The sequence below is a fragment of the Cydia pomonella genome, chromosome 16 (genome assembly GCF_033807575.1).
Source record: "Cydia pomonella isolate Wapato2018A chromosome 16, ilCydPomo1, whole genome shotgun sequence".
Classification (NCBI taxonomy): Eukaryota; Metazoa; Arthropoda; class Insecta; order Lepidoptera; family Tortricidae; genus Cydia; species Cydia pomonella.
The window spans coordinates 10,961,216-10,978,740 of record NC_084718.1 but is presented as its reverse complement, the minus strand read 5'-3'; the positions used below and the strand labels follow the sequence as shown (position 1 = coordinate 10,978,740).

Below are 17,525 nucleotides of genomic sequence, written 5' to 3'. Positions count from 1 at the left end.
TTGGGCGGGTAAAAGATAACTTACCAAAAAATAAAGTGTTTTAAAACTAATAAAAGTTCTCAGGTATCGTTAATTTATGGCTTCAATTCAGTACTTTCAGATTTTTTTTGTAATGTACATAGGTATAACTCGTAGCAGAGTCAAGTAAATAAGGAAGACTGACAACCCCCATAGAACGCCGCGAGAACGGTTGTCGATAGATTTATACATGTCTGTAAAAAAATACACTTTAGTTATTTTCGTAGTCATAGTCACGAAAGTTGATTTAAATCATAATAAAGTATTAGATAAAGACTGTCTACGATAAAAAGTGGTCATGATCATGAATGATATGGTATATCTTTTCTAGCGAATATTATTTTTTAAGCAGTAGGTATGTTATTGTTTTTAATCATCTGTAGATATAAAACTATATACTAAAAATACAATCGTATTATCATGGGCCGAATATATTCATACCTCGAATTTCTTGTACAGCTAAAAAAAACAAAAAATATTATCTCTACGTTAAATATATACTCTACGACAAAGAAAAATCTTTTGCGGATTAGCAAAGTACTATTTTTTGTTTTAATTAGTATGGATTTCCGAGAAGTAACGCCTGATTCTATTCATCATTCTTGAACAGCGTTTTCTAATAAACTTACTCGCTTAGTGTTACGTTTTCACAATTGTATTTATATTTTTACAAGCGGTTTTACGCATATTAGAATGACATATTATCAAAAAAATACATTTTGAAACTCTTCTATTTGTGGTAGTTAGGAAGACTTTCTACACCAAGCACTCAAAGTTGTTTTTGTATAGATTTTTTTTGTCAAAAAGTCAAGTTGACCAAAGTTAAATAACCTCGGAAGAATCTCAATCTAAATACAATCAGAAAAATGTTTGCTATTGTGAAAAGAGAACGTAATAAGGGATATATTGGATTATCTAATTAAAAATTAAAAATATTTTTTTAACAGGAAAACTTGGTAATTTGGCAGGAAAACTTGGCAGTACCTACCTGCCAGAAGTTGCTGTACCTACAAAAAATTATGTTTGTATTTTTATTGTGTTTTAACACAAATTATTTAAAAAAGGGCTGCTTAAAAATTCACAGCGATCTAAAATATTTACCATATTAAGTGTGACCACTTATTTATCAATCATGGACAGTCTTTATGTTCTTATTTATTGACGCCTTGCAGTGTTCACTAGATGACGTAATTTAATAAGAAATATCTGAGAGACTGAGCTTTGCTCAGAAAAAGTATAAAAAATAAAAAAATCCCAGAGATAAGACCTAACCAGATCGATTTTTCGTCCCCGAAATCCCCACATAGCAAAAAATCACCGAAATCGTTAGAGCCGTTTCCGAGATCCCCGAAATATATAAGTATATCCAAGAATTGCTCGTTCAAAGATATAAAATATGTTTAAAATGATTTTGTTGCGATTTATTTGTATTTACGAACATAGTACAGCGTCCTAGAAAATCAGAGTTCACCATTTAGAAGTCAAAAATAGTGGTAGGTTTTACACCCGTAAATCTAAAATAGAATAAAAACCGTCACCTACAATGATGTAACAGGCGGGGGACGCTGCGTTGTATGGAGATCGCGCGTCTTAAATATTTTCTAGTCTCTGCGTAACATTACATTCATTCATGGTACACATTTTAACAAACAGCATGAAATCAACATTATTTTAATATTTCTTAATTTCTTGTTTATTTTCGTATTGCAAACGCCATCTAGCGTACAGTATAACAACAAACCAAGCGAGCTTTACCAAGCTTCCATCTTCTATCTTTTCTTTCTCATGGCTATACACTAGTTATACTTAAACTACTTGTCACTAGATGGCGTTTTTACGACACGTATTGTTACATTTACTTGCATTCGTATGATTTTGTTTGTCTTTCTCTATCAAGGAAAAATGGTGTTCCGGGCATTTGGGTGGAGTGCGCGGAGCCGAAGCCAAAACATAGATGTTATTTTACTATGAATCGTGATTTCATTGTTGAAAGTATTATGTCAATATTGTCAATTATTTATTATTTATATTATGTTTGGATTTGATTTGAATGTAGCCCTAGCTATAACGATGGTACTAACAATGTTTTATGAAATTTTGAAGGTTCTGAAATATTTTTATTTTTTATAGATAACTTTTCGATTCTTTCATTAAATGTACGTGAGACGCTAGCAGAGAGAGGCAGCATCCGACACCCTGGCGGATTTGAGATTAATGGAGTCTAAAATTAACTGGGCTATTGGGTGAAAGCGATGGACAAAATACTGGGCTATTAGACACCTGACTAATAAAATGGTGTGCAATTTAATTTATGTGTGGGTTAAATCTGGAAAACTTAATTACCCATAGAACCACTTCCTGTGTTTGAATAAAACATTATTATGTTCTAGTATACTCATGATCCCATGAAATAGCGGTAACAATGCAATAATATGAGGATATCGAGCTGATCGAAAGCAATATATACGATCCGAAAGTTGCCGCAGGAACTTGGTGATTCATAAAACAACACAAACCGACCGAGGAAACGCCAAGCGCTCCTAGGTGCATTCCTTTAAAAACTGCTTTTTTCACAATTTTGTGAGCAGGTTTTAAATAAATAATATGGATTTTTTTTCTCGACTCTGTTTTTGTCACTTTTTTAATGGCGATGGCATCAAGGTTTTCAAACCACAAAATCATTAGAGGCCCAGGTAGATTTATTGTATTTTCTAATCAACTGTCTCTAGAAGGAACGATATAAGTAGCTCATTATTTAAGTTTTAAATGTTTTGAGACTATTCTGATTAATCAAGCCTTTGTTGTTAAATATCTGAATTCCTCAATAGACCAATTAAAGTTGTCTCCGTTTCAGAAATTGAACTACCTACTAAATGTTTGACAAGCCCGGAGAACTATTCAAAAACATAAAAGTGATATGAGAACCAAGTTCAATATGAAGTACGAGTAAAATATGCGTTTCATTCAAGTTGTGAAGGGGTCAAAAGTAGCTCGAAATGGTTCGTTTAATATTGCACACGGTTGCTGTGTCGCCAGTTCCTTTTTCTTTGAACTTGGCTGGACTCGCTACCGTGTGTCTAGATGATGTCAGTCGCCCGTGTGTCTCGCTCGCGCCAATACATATATGGACAAGTACAAGCGAAATGCACACGCGACTGACATCATTTAGATATCATTTTGAGGTCACAATATGGGTACCTATTGAATTGGCCTCCGGCTTTGAGAAAGATTCACTGATATTCAAGATGACTTTTGACATTACATTTTAAATATTATTAAGTTATCTCTAGGTTAACGTTGCAGCGTCCACTGACTGCGTTAAATTGAAAATAATTAGATTTCTAATGGAAGGGACAAAGGGATACAACCGCAATCTGCTTTAATGCGTAAAATTTGAGGACGGTGGTTCCCGGTATTATGAAATTTATGAGGACTACAAATTGTACCAACCTATACATTTGCTGCTTCTTGCATTTTTATCCCTATTCACACACATCATGTCAGGAGGATGGAGCAACATATTCAAAGGTAAATAACAAACATGTTCTTGATCCGCCTAAATGGGGCTAAATATAAATTTGAAATTGATTCAGTTTGAACGACTATTTTGAGTTCTTGTAATAAAACACCTCTTTAATTGCTAATTATTTTAGGGTAATGGTGAACAATAGTAAGTATTGTCAATCTGGCAATATCCATGTGAACAAATCAAACACGATTGATAAGCTCAAGATATCATTACTTGTGTAATTCGGACAGAAACAGTGGAAGTAATTTAACTCTTAACCGTGCCTGAGTCAACTTAACAGCGATGTAATTTGTTTTTTTTTTTTTTTAATATTATTTCCACTTTGTTTTTCTTAATAATAAGCTCCCAGGGCAGCTTGTGGCGAGCTGAATGGGAAGTGACGTCCCTTGAGTCCCATATCCCCTAGAGTCGGTCAGGCCCCTCTCTCAGGGCACAGGAGCACTGAGCAGGGGCCGTAGGACTCCCACCTCTGGCTTGCCGTCCAGAGTGGGGTGTCAGAGCTATATGCTCGCAGGGTGGAAGTAAAATATGCATAAGACGACCGGTTTGGCCTAGTGGGAAGTGACCCTGCCTACGAAGCTGATGGTCCCGGGTTCAAATCCTGGTAAGGGCATTTATTCGTCTGATGAGCATGAAATTTGTTCCTGAGTCATGGGTGTTTTCTATGTATTTAAGTATTTATAAATATTTATATATTATATATATCGTTGTATAAGTACCCTCAACACAAGCCTTATTTAGCTTAATTTGTGTAATAATGTAGTATAATATTTATTTATTTATTTATTTATAAGACGCGAGTTGGTACAATGGTTATTGCGAGATGGTTGCTCTAAAAAATGGAATGCGCTCCCGCCATTTGTATTGATAAATATGACCTCTGTCTCTTTAAAGCAAGAGTGAATAGGCTACTACTGAACTGTTGAGCTCCATCTTAGGCCCTGTCTTCACTTTCCATAAGATGTGACTAGGGCCAATGGCCGATCAGTTTATTAAAAAAAAATACAATATTGTTACACTAGCTTCTGCCTGCAACTTCGTCTGAGTGGAATGATAATGATTATTAATAAAAACTATCCAATGTCCTTCCTCGGGCCTCACACTATCTCCATAGGTACCAAATTACAACTAAATCGTATTAGCGGTTTTGGCATGAAGAAGTAATAGACAGAAACACTTTCGCATTTATAATATTAAGTGTGGAGTGTGGATAAGTAGGGATACGCCCCCTGTTACTTTGGTAGGTACAATATAAGTGCTAGTATATCAGTTGGCAAACAAACACACGTATCTCTAGTCTCATTACACAATAAACATGTTTATAGGTACAGAGAAATTGTTTTGCATACCAATTTTTTATTTATCAAAACATTCTCTTATGACATTGACAGTGAATGTCATGTACGAAACTTTGCCTGACACAAGCCGTTGCCACGGCGGCTTATCCTGTGGGCTTATCGTTAGGTCAACGAATGTCAACTTTAGTGCACAATATTGTAAACACAGCAAGTAATTGGTATTTAAATAATTTGATTTTTTCTTGACAGCTAACAAAACTACGTTTATAGTTGGATGGTAGTAATGAAAACTTTAGACTTTGAAGTCAAAGCTTTTTTTGAACATGTGTAATGTATGTACCTACAGTATGTATAATAACTAAAACCATTTAATCAAACCCGTCAATGTTTAGATTAGAAATACCTGATAGTGGCACCTAATTTAAATAAATAAATAAATATTTGGGGACAATCTTACACAGATCGATCAACGGCCCGATTCCAAGAATGATTAAGACACGTTTAAGATCTTGGAAAGATCGATAACTAAACGACATGTCAAAATTGACGTTTATTTCGATTCCGCTGTTATCCCAATAAGATCTATCTATGATATTTCTAAGTAACATTCATGTCAAAGTGACATTGGTTGCCCGAATCGAGCTGCTTCTTTCAATTATACGACATACAAACGATATCTAAATGAAAACTTATCTAAACCAGAACTTATCGGTATCGTATCTCATTCTTTGAATCGGGCCGCTATTCCCAAACTAAGCAAAGCTTGTACTATGGGGACTAGGCGACGATTAACATACGTATATAGATAAATATAAACTTACTTATATACATAGAAAACACCCATGAACTCAAGAACAAATATCTCTGTTCATCACATAAATAAATGCCCTTACCGGGATACGAACCCCGGATCATCGGCTTCATATTTCAATCATTTAAATATTAGTTTGAAACAGCCCTCTGTTGTTTATTTACAATCTTATTACTTAATTACACGCGTGTCATTTCATGTCTAAGTGGGAATTTTCGCTTACTTAGAGTCTGTTCGGAAAGAGAAGAGTCGTGAAATGTATTGGGCTCTATAATATATTCCACGACTCTTCTCTTTCCGCGCAGACTATACAAATAAACAATAGGTACACTAAACGTATGCGCGTTGATTGACACTGGCCATTATTTAAATAATGGCCTAGGTTACTTATAAACAGTAGGTAGTCAAATCGCATGAACGTTATCAATAACAACGTAAGTAAATATTGATCAAGTGCCCCTAGTTACATATCAAAAGTTCACAGTAGGTGCGCATGCACTGTCACCAATCAAAAACGTAAACAAGCTTTACAGGTTGATACAAAGATCGATAGCTGTCAGGCCAATTCGAACGCGCGCTGATATCAAACCAATATTAGAATGATATTTGACTCATGTCAGTTAGCTGTCATTCGCGCGTTCATTTCTCTCAGACTTGTCCGCACTAGTATTAAAGCGAACGAGACGCCCGCCCGAATGACAGGTAGGTAGATATGCTTCTAATATCAGTTTAATATCAATGTACGTTCGAATTGGCCGTTGACTGGAAAAAGAAGCCATTTAAGAGGAAACATTAGTGGTAATTTTCCATATAAACGTTATCGACATTTTTCTTTTTGGATTTCGGCCCTAGATTTTTTTTTTTATAATTAGGTAATTACCATTACCTGTCTGTACGTTTTGCCTTTTTTGATATTCTGCTGCGACGGAGTCATTTTCCTAAAATTGTCAAATCTGGGAAGAGGCTCAGCTGGTATTTCCTCTTTAGAAATTTATAAATCGGTACATATTCTTAAAACCTTGCAAAGAGCATGTCATTACAATATAGGTCACTCCAAATTTTCCGTCAACCCATTTTAACCTTAGGTATGCTTAGGAGCAGATCTGCTCCACATATATTCAACCAAATTCAACTTAAATATGAAGATGTCATGGTTGCTGAATAAAATTGCAATTTTTTTACAGGCGCATACGAAAGGTAAAGAAATGGTTTTCGTAGATTGTATGAAGGTGACAGAGAGAAGGTACCTTATTTGAAAATGATTAGGTAATGCAATATGATTAAAATGTACATATATATGCTAGACTTCTGGTTTTGAATTTTGAATTCCGCTAGCTCAAGGTTGTCTGGAAAAGATCTCTTTTAAGCGATAAGACCGCCTGTTGTTTACATCTTCTTAATGTGTCGTATTATTTGTATTGTTTCTGTAATGAGGTGTGCAATAAAGAGCATTTGTATTGTATTGTATATGTGTTATATTACATATAATTAATATTCTATGTACTACGTAAAATAGTACGTAAGCGATTCGACAAGTTATAATAATATTAGTAGTAGTACCACAGCAATATCTACTACTGAGGTACTGCGAATAAATGAAATAACAACACCCTAACAACTTAGTTAATAAACCAATGAAATCACCAATAAACCAAATTACCATAAAAGGATATGAGTCACATGCTACGACAGTTACTTCCGGAGTCCCACAGGGATCCATTCTGGGTCCACTGCTGTTCGCAATATTTATAAATGACATAAGTTCCTGCTTTAACTATTGTAATATCTTACTCTATGGAGATGACCTCAAAATATATCATACTGTTAGTGATAACAATGACTGTGAGAAATTTCAGCAACACTTGGATCGCTTTTCGGACTATTGTTATGCCAATAAACTTAAACTCAATATGGATAAATGTAAACTCATCAAATTTACAAAAAAAAAGATTAACCCTAGATGACTCATATTACTTATGTAACACTAAACTAGCCATAGTCCATTCAATAAGAGATCTTGGAATCACATTTGATTCTAAGTTACACCTTGATCATCATGTAAATACAATAATCAATAAAGCGTTCAAGATGTATGGTTTTGTGATGCGCTCCAGTACCGAATTTCGTCATCCGAGCACATATTTGCACCTATTAAAATCACTAATTCGCTCTCAATTAGAACATAATGTATCTATTTGGAACCCTTATTACAATAAATATAACGAGGCCCTCGAGACCGTTCAGAAAATTTTTCTTAATACAATGTATTTTCGTTGTCATCGCAGTAGATTATCTTATCCAGAGTTATTAAAGAAATATTGTATGTTAGATCTTAGCTCTAGGCGCTCATTACTTGAAGCATTAGTATTACACGGCATTTGTAATAATCAGTTTGACTGTATTGCTCTTAACAATAAACTTAGTTATAGAGTACCCAGCCGCAGTAGACAGCGAGAGGCGCGCCCGCACCAACTGTTCGTAACCGGCCGCTGCCGCACGCACGCTGGTGAGCGCGCTCCTCTGCGCAGACTTGTCAGCACTTGCAATAAAAAATTTAATCACGTAGATATTTTTGATTGTAGTTTAAATGTTTATAAAAAACGTATTATTGATGTTTTAACACACCCTATAAACTAAGTACTTCTTCTAGTTTCTTGTACTGTATTTCATGTACCTACCAAATACATAACCAACCATTCTATGTTGTTGTTGACACCAAGAGTCCTTAAGACTGTCGGTGTTTAGCTTTCGCTCTGAATTAATATTATTTATATTAATTAGTGGTAATCGCTGTGGGCCACACATATTGTAAACAATATAGTAATTATTTTTGTAAGTATTACTTGTAGTGGCTGTTTGTTTACCCTAATAAAGAGAAAAAAAAGCAAAGTGAAAACATATATTTATCTGGAAGTCTCAGCTGACAAGTAACGTTTTGCATGTAGAAAGTATTTTTTTTTTAGATTAAGATACCATCCACAATCAACCGGAAAAGTGCATGGCGACTTTATCAATTAATTCATTCAAAATTTCTCCATGCAATTTAGCAGCTCACTGTACATAAAGCCTTTGCTCATTCGCTGCTCGTTTCAGTTTAATCAACGTCCAAAATCTGCTACAAAGCAGTGTATTACAATACTCGCACACTGTACCTATAGGTACATATTTACTTTGCATCGACATGTTAATTGTAGCTCGTTTCCAAAAACCCCACGTGCTACAATTGGCAGGTTTGAATCCCGACACCGGTGATTTAAAGTATCGTTTAAGTCCTCCCCTTCGTTGGCACCTCATTTAAAAGATATAAGACGGCTTTACTGCCAAGTGTGTGAAAAGTCAGTAAATAAACAAGATTTACGTACCTACCGTTACTATTACCTACCGTTAAACCTCTGCTCACAATAGTTATTTGCCAACCGCCAAAGATAAACAACTCTCCAATGATTTCGTTTGATAGGAATTTGTCAGACTAGGAAGCCAATTCGTACTTGCATTTTGATGTCTAAATGACGTCATTTTTTAGTTATTATTCAGTTGAATACAAGTATGTTAATAAAATTACATCTTTTTGATATTTAAACGTAAGGTCAATACGGTCTACGGGAAATTCCGTAGATATACGAGCGTATTTTTTTTTTCAGATTTAGAAAAACACCAATTTGCTTGGGACTGTTGAAACTAAAAGCAATCGCTGCTTTTTCGATGAGTTGACAATCGTGTACTATTGTTTTAAAAAAACGCTCGTGTATGTCCCGTAGACGGATTTGGCCATATTGACTTTCCATTTTGATGTGTTATTATCAAGCTTAAAAGCTGTCGATTTGCCTAATTTGTTCTGTTAACGTTATGATTTATGTAACTATACGTAAACACGTTTTATCCTTACGTCATTTAAATGAATAAAAACACATATTTTATGACCATGAGCGTATACTTATATTTCTGGATGAAGACATCATTACACATAACAGCATATTTTTTAATCATCTATTTTAATTTTATAAAACCATACTGCTATCGGGTTCTTCCTTACGGGTAAGTCTTTAACGTTAGGCCGAAGCCCACGTGTAATTATTTTGTACGTAATGATTTCATATGTTTATCTTATATATAAAATCTAGTCACTAGGTGTGGAGCAATGTCAATCGAAAACAAAAAAAAAATGACATTGAACGTTGAGTGTGTAAATTCCGTTCTGGCATGCACGTAATAATTATGTGCGGGATTAAATCCCAATTGGCGACGTGACTCATAACTAGATCCCATAACTCAAATAGATTTCAGCTTTGTTCAGACAGCTTAATGTATATTAGAGAGCTTAAACACTAGCCTATATGCGTCCTAGTAGCTGGGCAGTGGCCGCTTCCAGTGCTACAGGAGAGAGGGCTACAATTCAACGCTAATCCAATGCGGATTATACAGACACATCAAAATTTCCTAGAAATCGTCGGTATGCAGATTTCGTAACGATGTTTTCCTTCACCAAAAAGCATTTAGTAGGTACATGTCACATGAGTAGTAAGAAATATTTTTGTACAAACAGAGATCCAAAACAACATTTTTAGAATTGGAAATCGTATGACTTGTTTATTAGACTTATTAGTGCTATTAGACCTAAATATTAGTTAGAGATCGTGCTAAATTTATTGTTAAAAGAGCAAAATTGCATTTAACGGCTTTAATGATTTAAATTATGTGCCTTGTTTTATTAGGCCGAGTATATATTGTTCATGTTGTCTCATATTAATAACTATGTTCAACAAAACAAAAACACGTACAAAAAAATGACATTTTTCCTTTTTTGTGGTTAATGTCCTAAATGCATTAAAGACAGGTACAAGTGTCAAATTCACAAAGTCTACTTGATTGCTTCATCCTGTTCTAAATAAATACGACCATGAGACGTAGAGACTAATGGAGCTGACTCTTTTCAATTTATTTACCTGGCAATATAATATATTAAGGTGACGTTAGGTTTACTGATTGCTGAGTTGCGTTCTCGCGTGCGACTCTATACATCTTGCGCGACTTCAAGTATGGACATGGACTCGCGCGCGAGAACGCAACTCATGCTAGACGGTCAGGAGTTAGCGCGTTATTTTAACGAAACGTTCAACAATATACGAGTATACAAGTTTTATCTGTCCTGACGTGACAAACATCATGTAACATTCTTGATTGATTAAAGAATGACCTGCGTTCAGCGTAACAAAATACAATATAAGAACAAATAAATAAATGTACGTACTTAAGTGTCATTTCGTTACAATAATATGTTAAATACTGTAAAACATTTCTCTTTTATTAATACAATGTCGGTGGGAAACATGCATATGGCCCGCCTGATGGGTAGTTAGTTGCCTATAATTATATAGACGCTTGCAATCCGAACATTCAAATTTTGTAAACAGTTATTTATCCAATTTGTAAACTATTTTTATTCAATATTCAACAAATTTTCTACAATTATTAAAGAAAGAATTTTTGTTTCTGTTTTTTTTTTAATACAAATTGACTGTCTCACGGTATGCCAAGAAGGCTTTTGTTGTGGGTACTCAGACAACGATATATATCATATACAATTATTTCAATACCTACATTGAAAGCATCCAAGACTCAGGAACAAACATCTATACTCATCACACAAATAAATGCCCTTGCCGGGATTCGAACCCAGAACCATCGGCTTCATAAGCAGAGTCACTACCCCTAGGCCAGACTGGTCGCCAAGCAATAAAACGTCATATTATAAAACAGGCCAATTCGAACGTACACTGACATCTGAATGATGTTATTTAGTTATCGTACGTCTCGCCCGCGCCAATACATGTACGGACAAGTACGAGCGAAATGCACGATAAATGCAGATAAAAAATGTAAACATCGATCAAATCACGGTTTAGTCATAATAACGAATGATAAGAATGGAATCCTCGACCACCCGAGTTTTGTTATTAAGCTGACCTTATTGTTGCCGTTGTTGACTTCTACTGGTTATATTTTAGGTAATATATGTCTGAAAACTTCCATCAGAATAGTATAAAAATAGTAATTTTAAAATGTTTGAAAAACTTTAACCCAACTGTTTTTAGTTGGTATAGTTATTTCCTTTAAAAGTAGGTTAAATGCAACAAAAACATATGGTTTTGAAAATTATTAGAAAATATTGTCTTAGTACTTTTGACTCCAGGGTGGAACATTCGAAATAAATAAAAGAACCCAACCCCATACTAGGTATGTACATATATACGAGTACTAAATGAATTTCGGAAATTACGAGTTTTGGCTTTGCCGTAGTTGGTTAAATATAAAACTTTTTTGAAAGAAATACATACACTATAAAAAATATACAATAATAATTATGACAATAAGTTCATCTGATTTCATATATATATATATATATATATTGTGTTTATGTTTGTGTATTTATTATGATTGTATTGTGTTCGTACTGTACCTAATTGTATCACCTAGAGGTACCTCATGTTTTTGCACCGCCTACAACTTGTCTGCTTTGCCTAAAGGTTGACTGGTAGAGAATGCCTTACGGCATTAAGTTCGCCTATTGTACAGTGTGTTTTCTTATGTGCAATAAAGATTAAATAGCGAATTCGAAGCGAAGCGATTCGAACCCGAGACCTCCAGCTTCGCGGGGAGGGTCACTCCCGACTAGGCTAAGTACGTATGTATTGCAACCCTGCAAACTTGTTATTCGCATAATATTAAAAATTAATTAAATAGCGTTATAAACGCGAATAATTGGGTTATTATCCAATAACGAATCCAATTTTGCAATAGTTAACTAACCTCATGTCACAAACGACCGTCCATTCAACTATTCAATTATCTTCAAATTGAGTCTATGAACTTTTAGAAATAACCCTATAAATATAGAGGAGTAGCTTAAAAATTTAACAGTGTTCTAGCGAAAATGAAGGAGTTCACAGTAATATTAGTGATGGCGTTAGCCGCGGGAAGTTTAGGGTTCCTTATAAAGGTTCCGGATATACAAAAACCAACAACAGGGACAAGTAAGTATTTACATGTATTTTTTTATATATTTATAGATAGATAGATAGATAAAATCTTTATTCAACCACAACTTACATGCTTTTACACAATGCAATATACTGTTTGTATCGGCCCGATTCGAACTTTAAGATACGTCAAACATTTGCTAAATGACACGGTATGGATTAAAGGTCAGTGCCAAAAGTGACGTTTCTTCAAACGAAAACGTCACTTTTGACAATAACATATCCAATCAGCAGGTATACATGTAGATACAGTCAGCAAAATTATTATACTTTTTTAATACTACTTCGGTGGCAAACAAGCATACGGCCCAGATGGTAAGTCAGCCTATTCGTTGTGAACCTTGTGTTAAAAATTTTAATACGTGCAAAAACATATAATGAGCATAAGAGTACTTAATATCTAGCAATTAATTTGGCTGAAATTACGTCATCATATATGAGGTTTATCTCTGTCGTAGATACACGTAACAAACACACACGACACGTGTGTGTCACGATATATTTGGCCGCGTTGACCGCCACTATCTATTTGATTCTGACTGTACTTAATCTTTTCTGAACTGAAAGCTTTCTCTTCTTAGTGATTGATTAATAACATTTTAAAGTATAATTGTATAAACATTTACAGGTTCTATGGGATGGATTCATATGCAAAAGTTATTACTGCCATTATTTGACAATGTCTGCGAAGGAAGCACTGACCCAACCATTGTCCGCTTGGCTCAGGAGTTTACTTTAGATTCCATTGCTGATAAATATACGGTAAGCATAAATAGGTATCATTTATACTAACATACCTGTGTTTTTTTTAAATTTTCTATAAATAACTATTGAATTAGAGACCGAGTTAGCATACCAAAATTAGCTTGATCTTACATACGGCCCGATTCGAAGAATGATTAAGACATGTTTAAGATCTTGGAAAGATCTTTATAAGATCGATAACTAAACGACATGTCAAAATTGACGTTTATTTGCATTCCGCTGTGATCCCAATAAGATCTATCTACGATATTTCTAACGTCGAAGTGTCATTGGTTGCCGGAATCGAGCTGCTTCTGTCAATTATACGACATATCTAAATGAGAACTTATCAAAACCAGAACTTATCGTTGTTGTATTTCATTATTCGAATCGGGCCGATATTCTGTTAATAAAGTAATTGCTATTATTTAATAAAAAAATACATCCGATTCTCAATGTTTCTGCGTCCTTGCCTAGTCGATAGTGACCCTACCTAAGAAGAACGAGGTCCCCGTGTTAGAATCCTGGTAAGGGTAATTAATTTTGTGTTATAACAAATTTTTGTTCCCGAGTTAAAATAAAAGGGCCGTTTCTCCATGCAAACGTAGTCCCCATGTTGCTCCCTGGATATTAAAAATATTTTTACATAATTTGATGTACATGTATTAATCATTGCTATGCCTCTACGTTTGACTTATTTGGATTTTTTGATTATTGTAAAAATTAGGAGCGAATAACAGATTTCATACAAATTTTGAAATGCTCCTAACTCTTATAATAATTGAAAATTCGAAAAACATCAAACGTAAGATCATAGCTGTGGTTGATATTCAACAAATTGTGTCAATTTTTATTATTTACAAGCTTTTATACAGTCTCACCTTTCCCGTTGTCTGTCGGTTTGTAATCAAATCTTGCAAGTTACATTTAATCCAATTCCCGGTTTCCTATTGAGCTGAAATTTTGCATGCATATGTAAGTCGGGTGACAATGCAATATTATGGTACCATCGAGCTGATCTGATGATGGAGACAGGAGGGGGCCAGAGGCACTGTGATAAAACAACGCAACCTAATTGTGTTTGGGGTTTTTAGATGATTTTTTTGCCAAAAACTTTTTTTTATCGTTTTAATAGCCAGAGAGGAAAATGAGGAGTACGTTTGTATGAAAAGGCGATTTCGCACGGGTCCTCCACTTTCGTCTTAAGAATGTTTTCTATGTAGATACATATTTATATATAACTATACAATAAATATTTATATCGTCGTCTAAAACCCACAACATAAGTCGAACTGTGGGTCTAGGTCGACATGTGTAATATGGTCATATAAAAAAATCTTTGGACCCCAGGGCTCAAAAATATTACTCTCTATGGAGCATTTCACTATAATTTCAAACAATTTCTAAATTTAATTATTTTAAAAGAGTTACAAATTTAGTGTATATTGTTTTTCAGGATCCTGAAATGGTAATTAATCTTAAAAAACTTTATGCTGCTAATGGCCAGCTGCAGAAAGGTGTAATATTTACAGAACTGAATCAAGATCACATGTTTGAGTTCCAGTTACTTTACGATGTTCTATACAACGCTCAAACTTTTGACACTTTCTATAAGACAGCGGCATGGGCCCGCCAAAACGTGAACTGTGGACTCTTTGTAAATGCTATATACTTAGCAATTTTGAAAAGACGTGACACTGAAAAAATAACAGTTCCAGCTCCATATGAATTGTTGCCACACTACTTTATACGTCAGGATATTATTATCAAAGCGTCGTCTCTATTAGCTGGTGGAGATGTAGCAGTTACAGAGAGCATTGTTAATGAAGGCAACTCATATATATTAGATGCTAATTATACATGTAACATTGATGCTAGTGGTGAATCTAAACTAGCCTATTTCCACGAAGATGTCGGATTGAATACATATTATTTCTTGAGAAAGCTTCAATACGCTCCATGGTTTAACACTGAAGATGTGAATAGTAATCATGCAGAGTTCTTGTACCATGTCCTGAAACAATTAAGCGCTCGTTATAATTTGGAGCGGTATTCAAATGGACTGACGCTACTAGAGAGATTTGATTGGACAACATGCAATGTCGATTCTTATGATCCGATGCTTGTGTTTTCTGATGGACAAGGATTTACCCCGAGACTCAGTGGTTTAGATATAACAGGCCTAAATACATTACAGAACATTGAAGACAACATAATGAAAATGATTCCAACACTGGTACAATAATATAAATAGACTTTGCAATATTTTAACCTTTCAATTCTGCAAGAATACTTACTGACACCTCTTTTTATAGGTTCAAAATGGTTACACTAAATCGCAAATTATCAGCAACCTGATGAACCATCTGGTGACAAATTCAGAAAACTACGAATTGGATGCTCGCAGATTATTTGGAGGTGTTGCCACCGAAAATAGGTAGGTACCTAAAACAATTGTCATTAATTATACTCAATTAATTCTTAAAACGAATATAGCCACCATTGTTTAACTTGGATAGTTGTATTTTATTTACAATACTTTATATTTAAAGGTGTCGAACTGTGTTGGCGCACTATATGACGTCGCTGCGGGACCCAGTATCTTGGAAGATAAATAAAAAAATTGTGGACATTGTAGATGAAGCTCTTAAGTCCCTTCCTGGGTACACAAGGAATGAGTTATACTTCCCCGGGGTACAAGTTGTAAATGTAGAAGTCAAAAAACTCACAACTATGTTTGAACCATTCAAGTTTGACGTAACAGATGCCTTGAGAATATCGACAGATCGTCCAATGTTCGACGTTAATGTAGTTGAAAGCAGATTGAATCATAAACCATTTACTCTTAAGCTCAACATCTCTTCATTAGTGAGTCAGAAAGGATTAGTCAAAATTTATTTGGGACCAAAAATTTTACCCGGTGAATTTGCTACGAAAAAAGATTTATATATGTTACTAGATAACTTTGAATGTAATTTAAAAATTGGAAGTAACATGATATCTCGAACATCTAATGCAATCGAGAGAACATCTGATGATTTCGTTTCGCTTAAAGTCCTTCGCAAATTAGTAGAAGACGCAGAATTTGGATTAGACGTCCAACCACTAAACTCTCTTGAGAGTTTATCCGGTTTTCCATCACGTCTAGTACTTCCAAAAGGTACTCCAGAAGGTCTACCAATGCAATTACTTGTCTTCGTAGCACCTTTTATAAAAGTAACATCTGTAGGAATAAACGTTATGCCAAAAACAGAATATAATTCTGCAACCTTGTCTCCTGGGTATCCATTTGACTTAGATTTTGATGATAAACAATTTTTTTCATTACCAAATGTGTTAGTAAAAGATATCATTATAACACACAAAGATAGTAGTGGAGCAAACAAAAGCGAATATGACGGTTCAAAGAAATGGGGTGGAAGTGATAAAACAAATACTTACGGTCCAAAAAGAGAACCCTATGATTATAATTTGAAAAAGACTCAATATGGTAAACCCCAGGACTATGAAGTGAAAAAAGACGACCACGCTACTATTTCTCCGAAAGTAAATGATGAAGTTGTTACTGACAATATTCAAGTAATAAAGGATTATGAAGTTGATGGGCAAAGCAACCTTGACCCAGAAGCAGATTCCGGCTCATATTTTTCAGGCAAGGAACCTCATGTTCTCCTTTTAAGGAATAGTCCATACGAAAAATATGACTACGAGGCAAGGAGACAGAAGTATGATTACGAGGCAAAAAGAAACAAGTATAATAATGAAGCCAAAAGAACCAAGTACTATAACAAATATATAATTAAAGACAGAACTTCAAAACCAGAAAATAGTAAATTGGAAGATAAAATGCGTACTACTAACATTAAAGATGAGAAAAATAATATTGACGACATGGAAGAAATAGACGTGGAGATCATACCCAAAAATGGAGCTACATCTACTACTGAATTTTTAACGCCTGCAATTAAAACACTCCAGCGTGATGATTACATCTATGAGTGAAATGTACTCTTTTTGTAAGTCACAATATTATTTTACTGTTGTTATGTGTACTTAAGCTTTTTTATCAATAATAAAAAAAAATTGTA

The 17,525-nt window shown here is 34.6% G+C and overlaps 1 protein-coding gene across 1 annotated transcript; it reads left to right on the top strand.

Moving 5' to 3' along the window:
- Nucleotides 1-12,556: 12,556 nt before the first annotated feature.
- On the top strand, nt 12,557-17,525 carry LOC133526666 (hexamerin-like). Its single transcript, XM_061863362.1, has 5 exons — nt 12,557-12,687; nt 13,322-13,455; nt 14,894-15,673; nt 15,753-15,874; nt 15,990-17,525. The coding sequence occupies exons 1-5, from the start codon at nt 12,588-12,590 to the stop codon at nt 17,437-17,439; spliced, it is 2,586 nt and encodes an 861-aa protein (XP_061719346.1). The 5' UTR covers nt 12,557-12,587; the 3' UTR covers nt 17,440-17,525.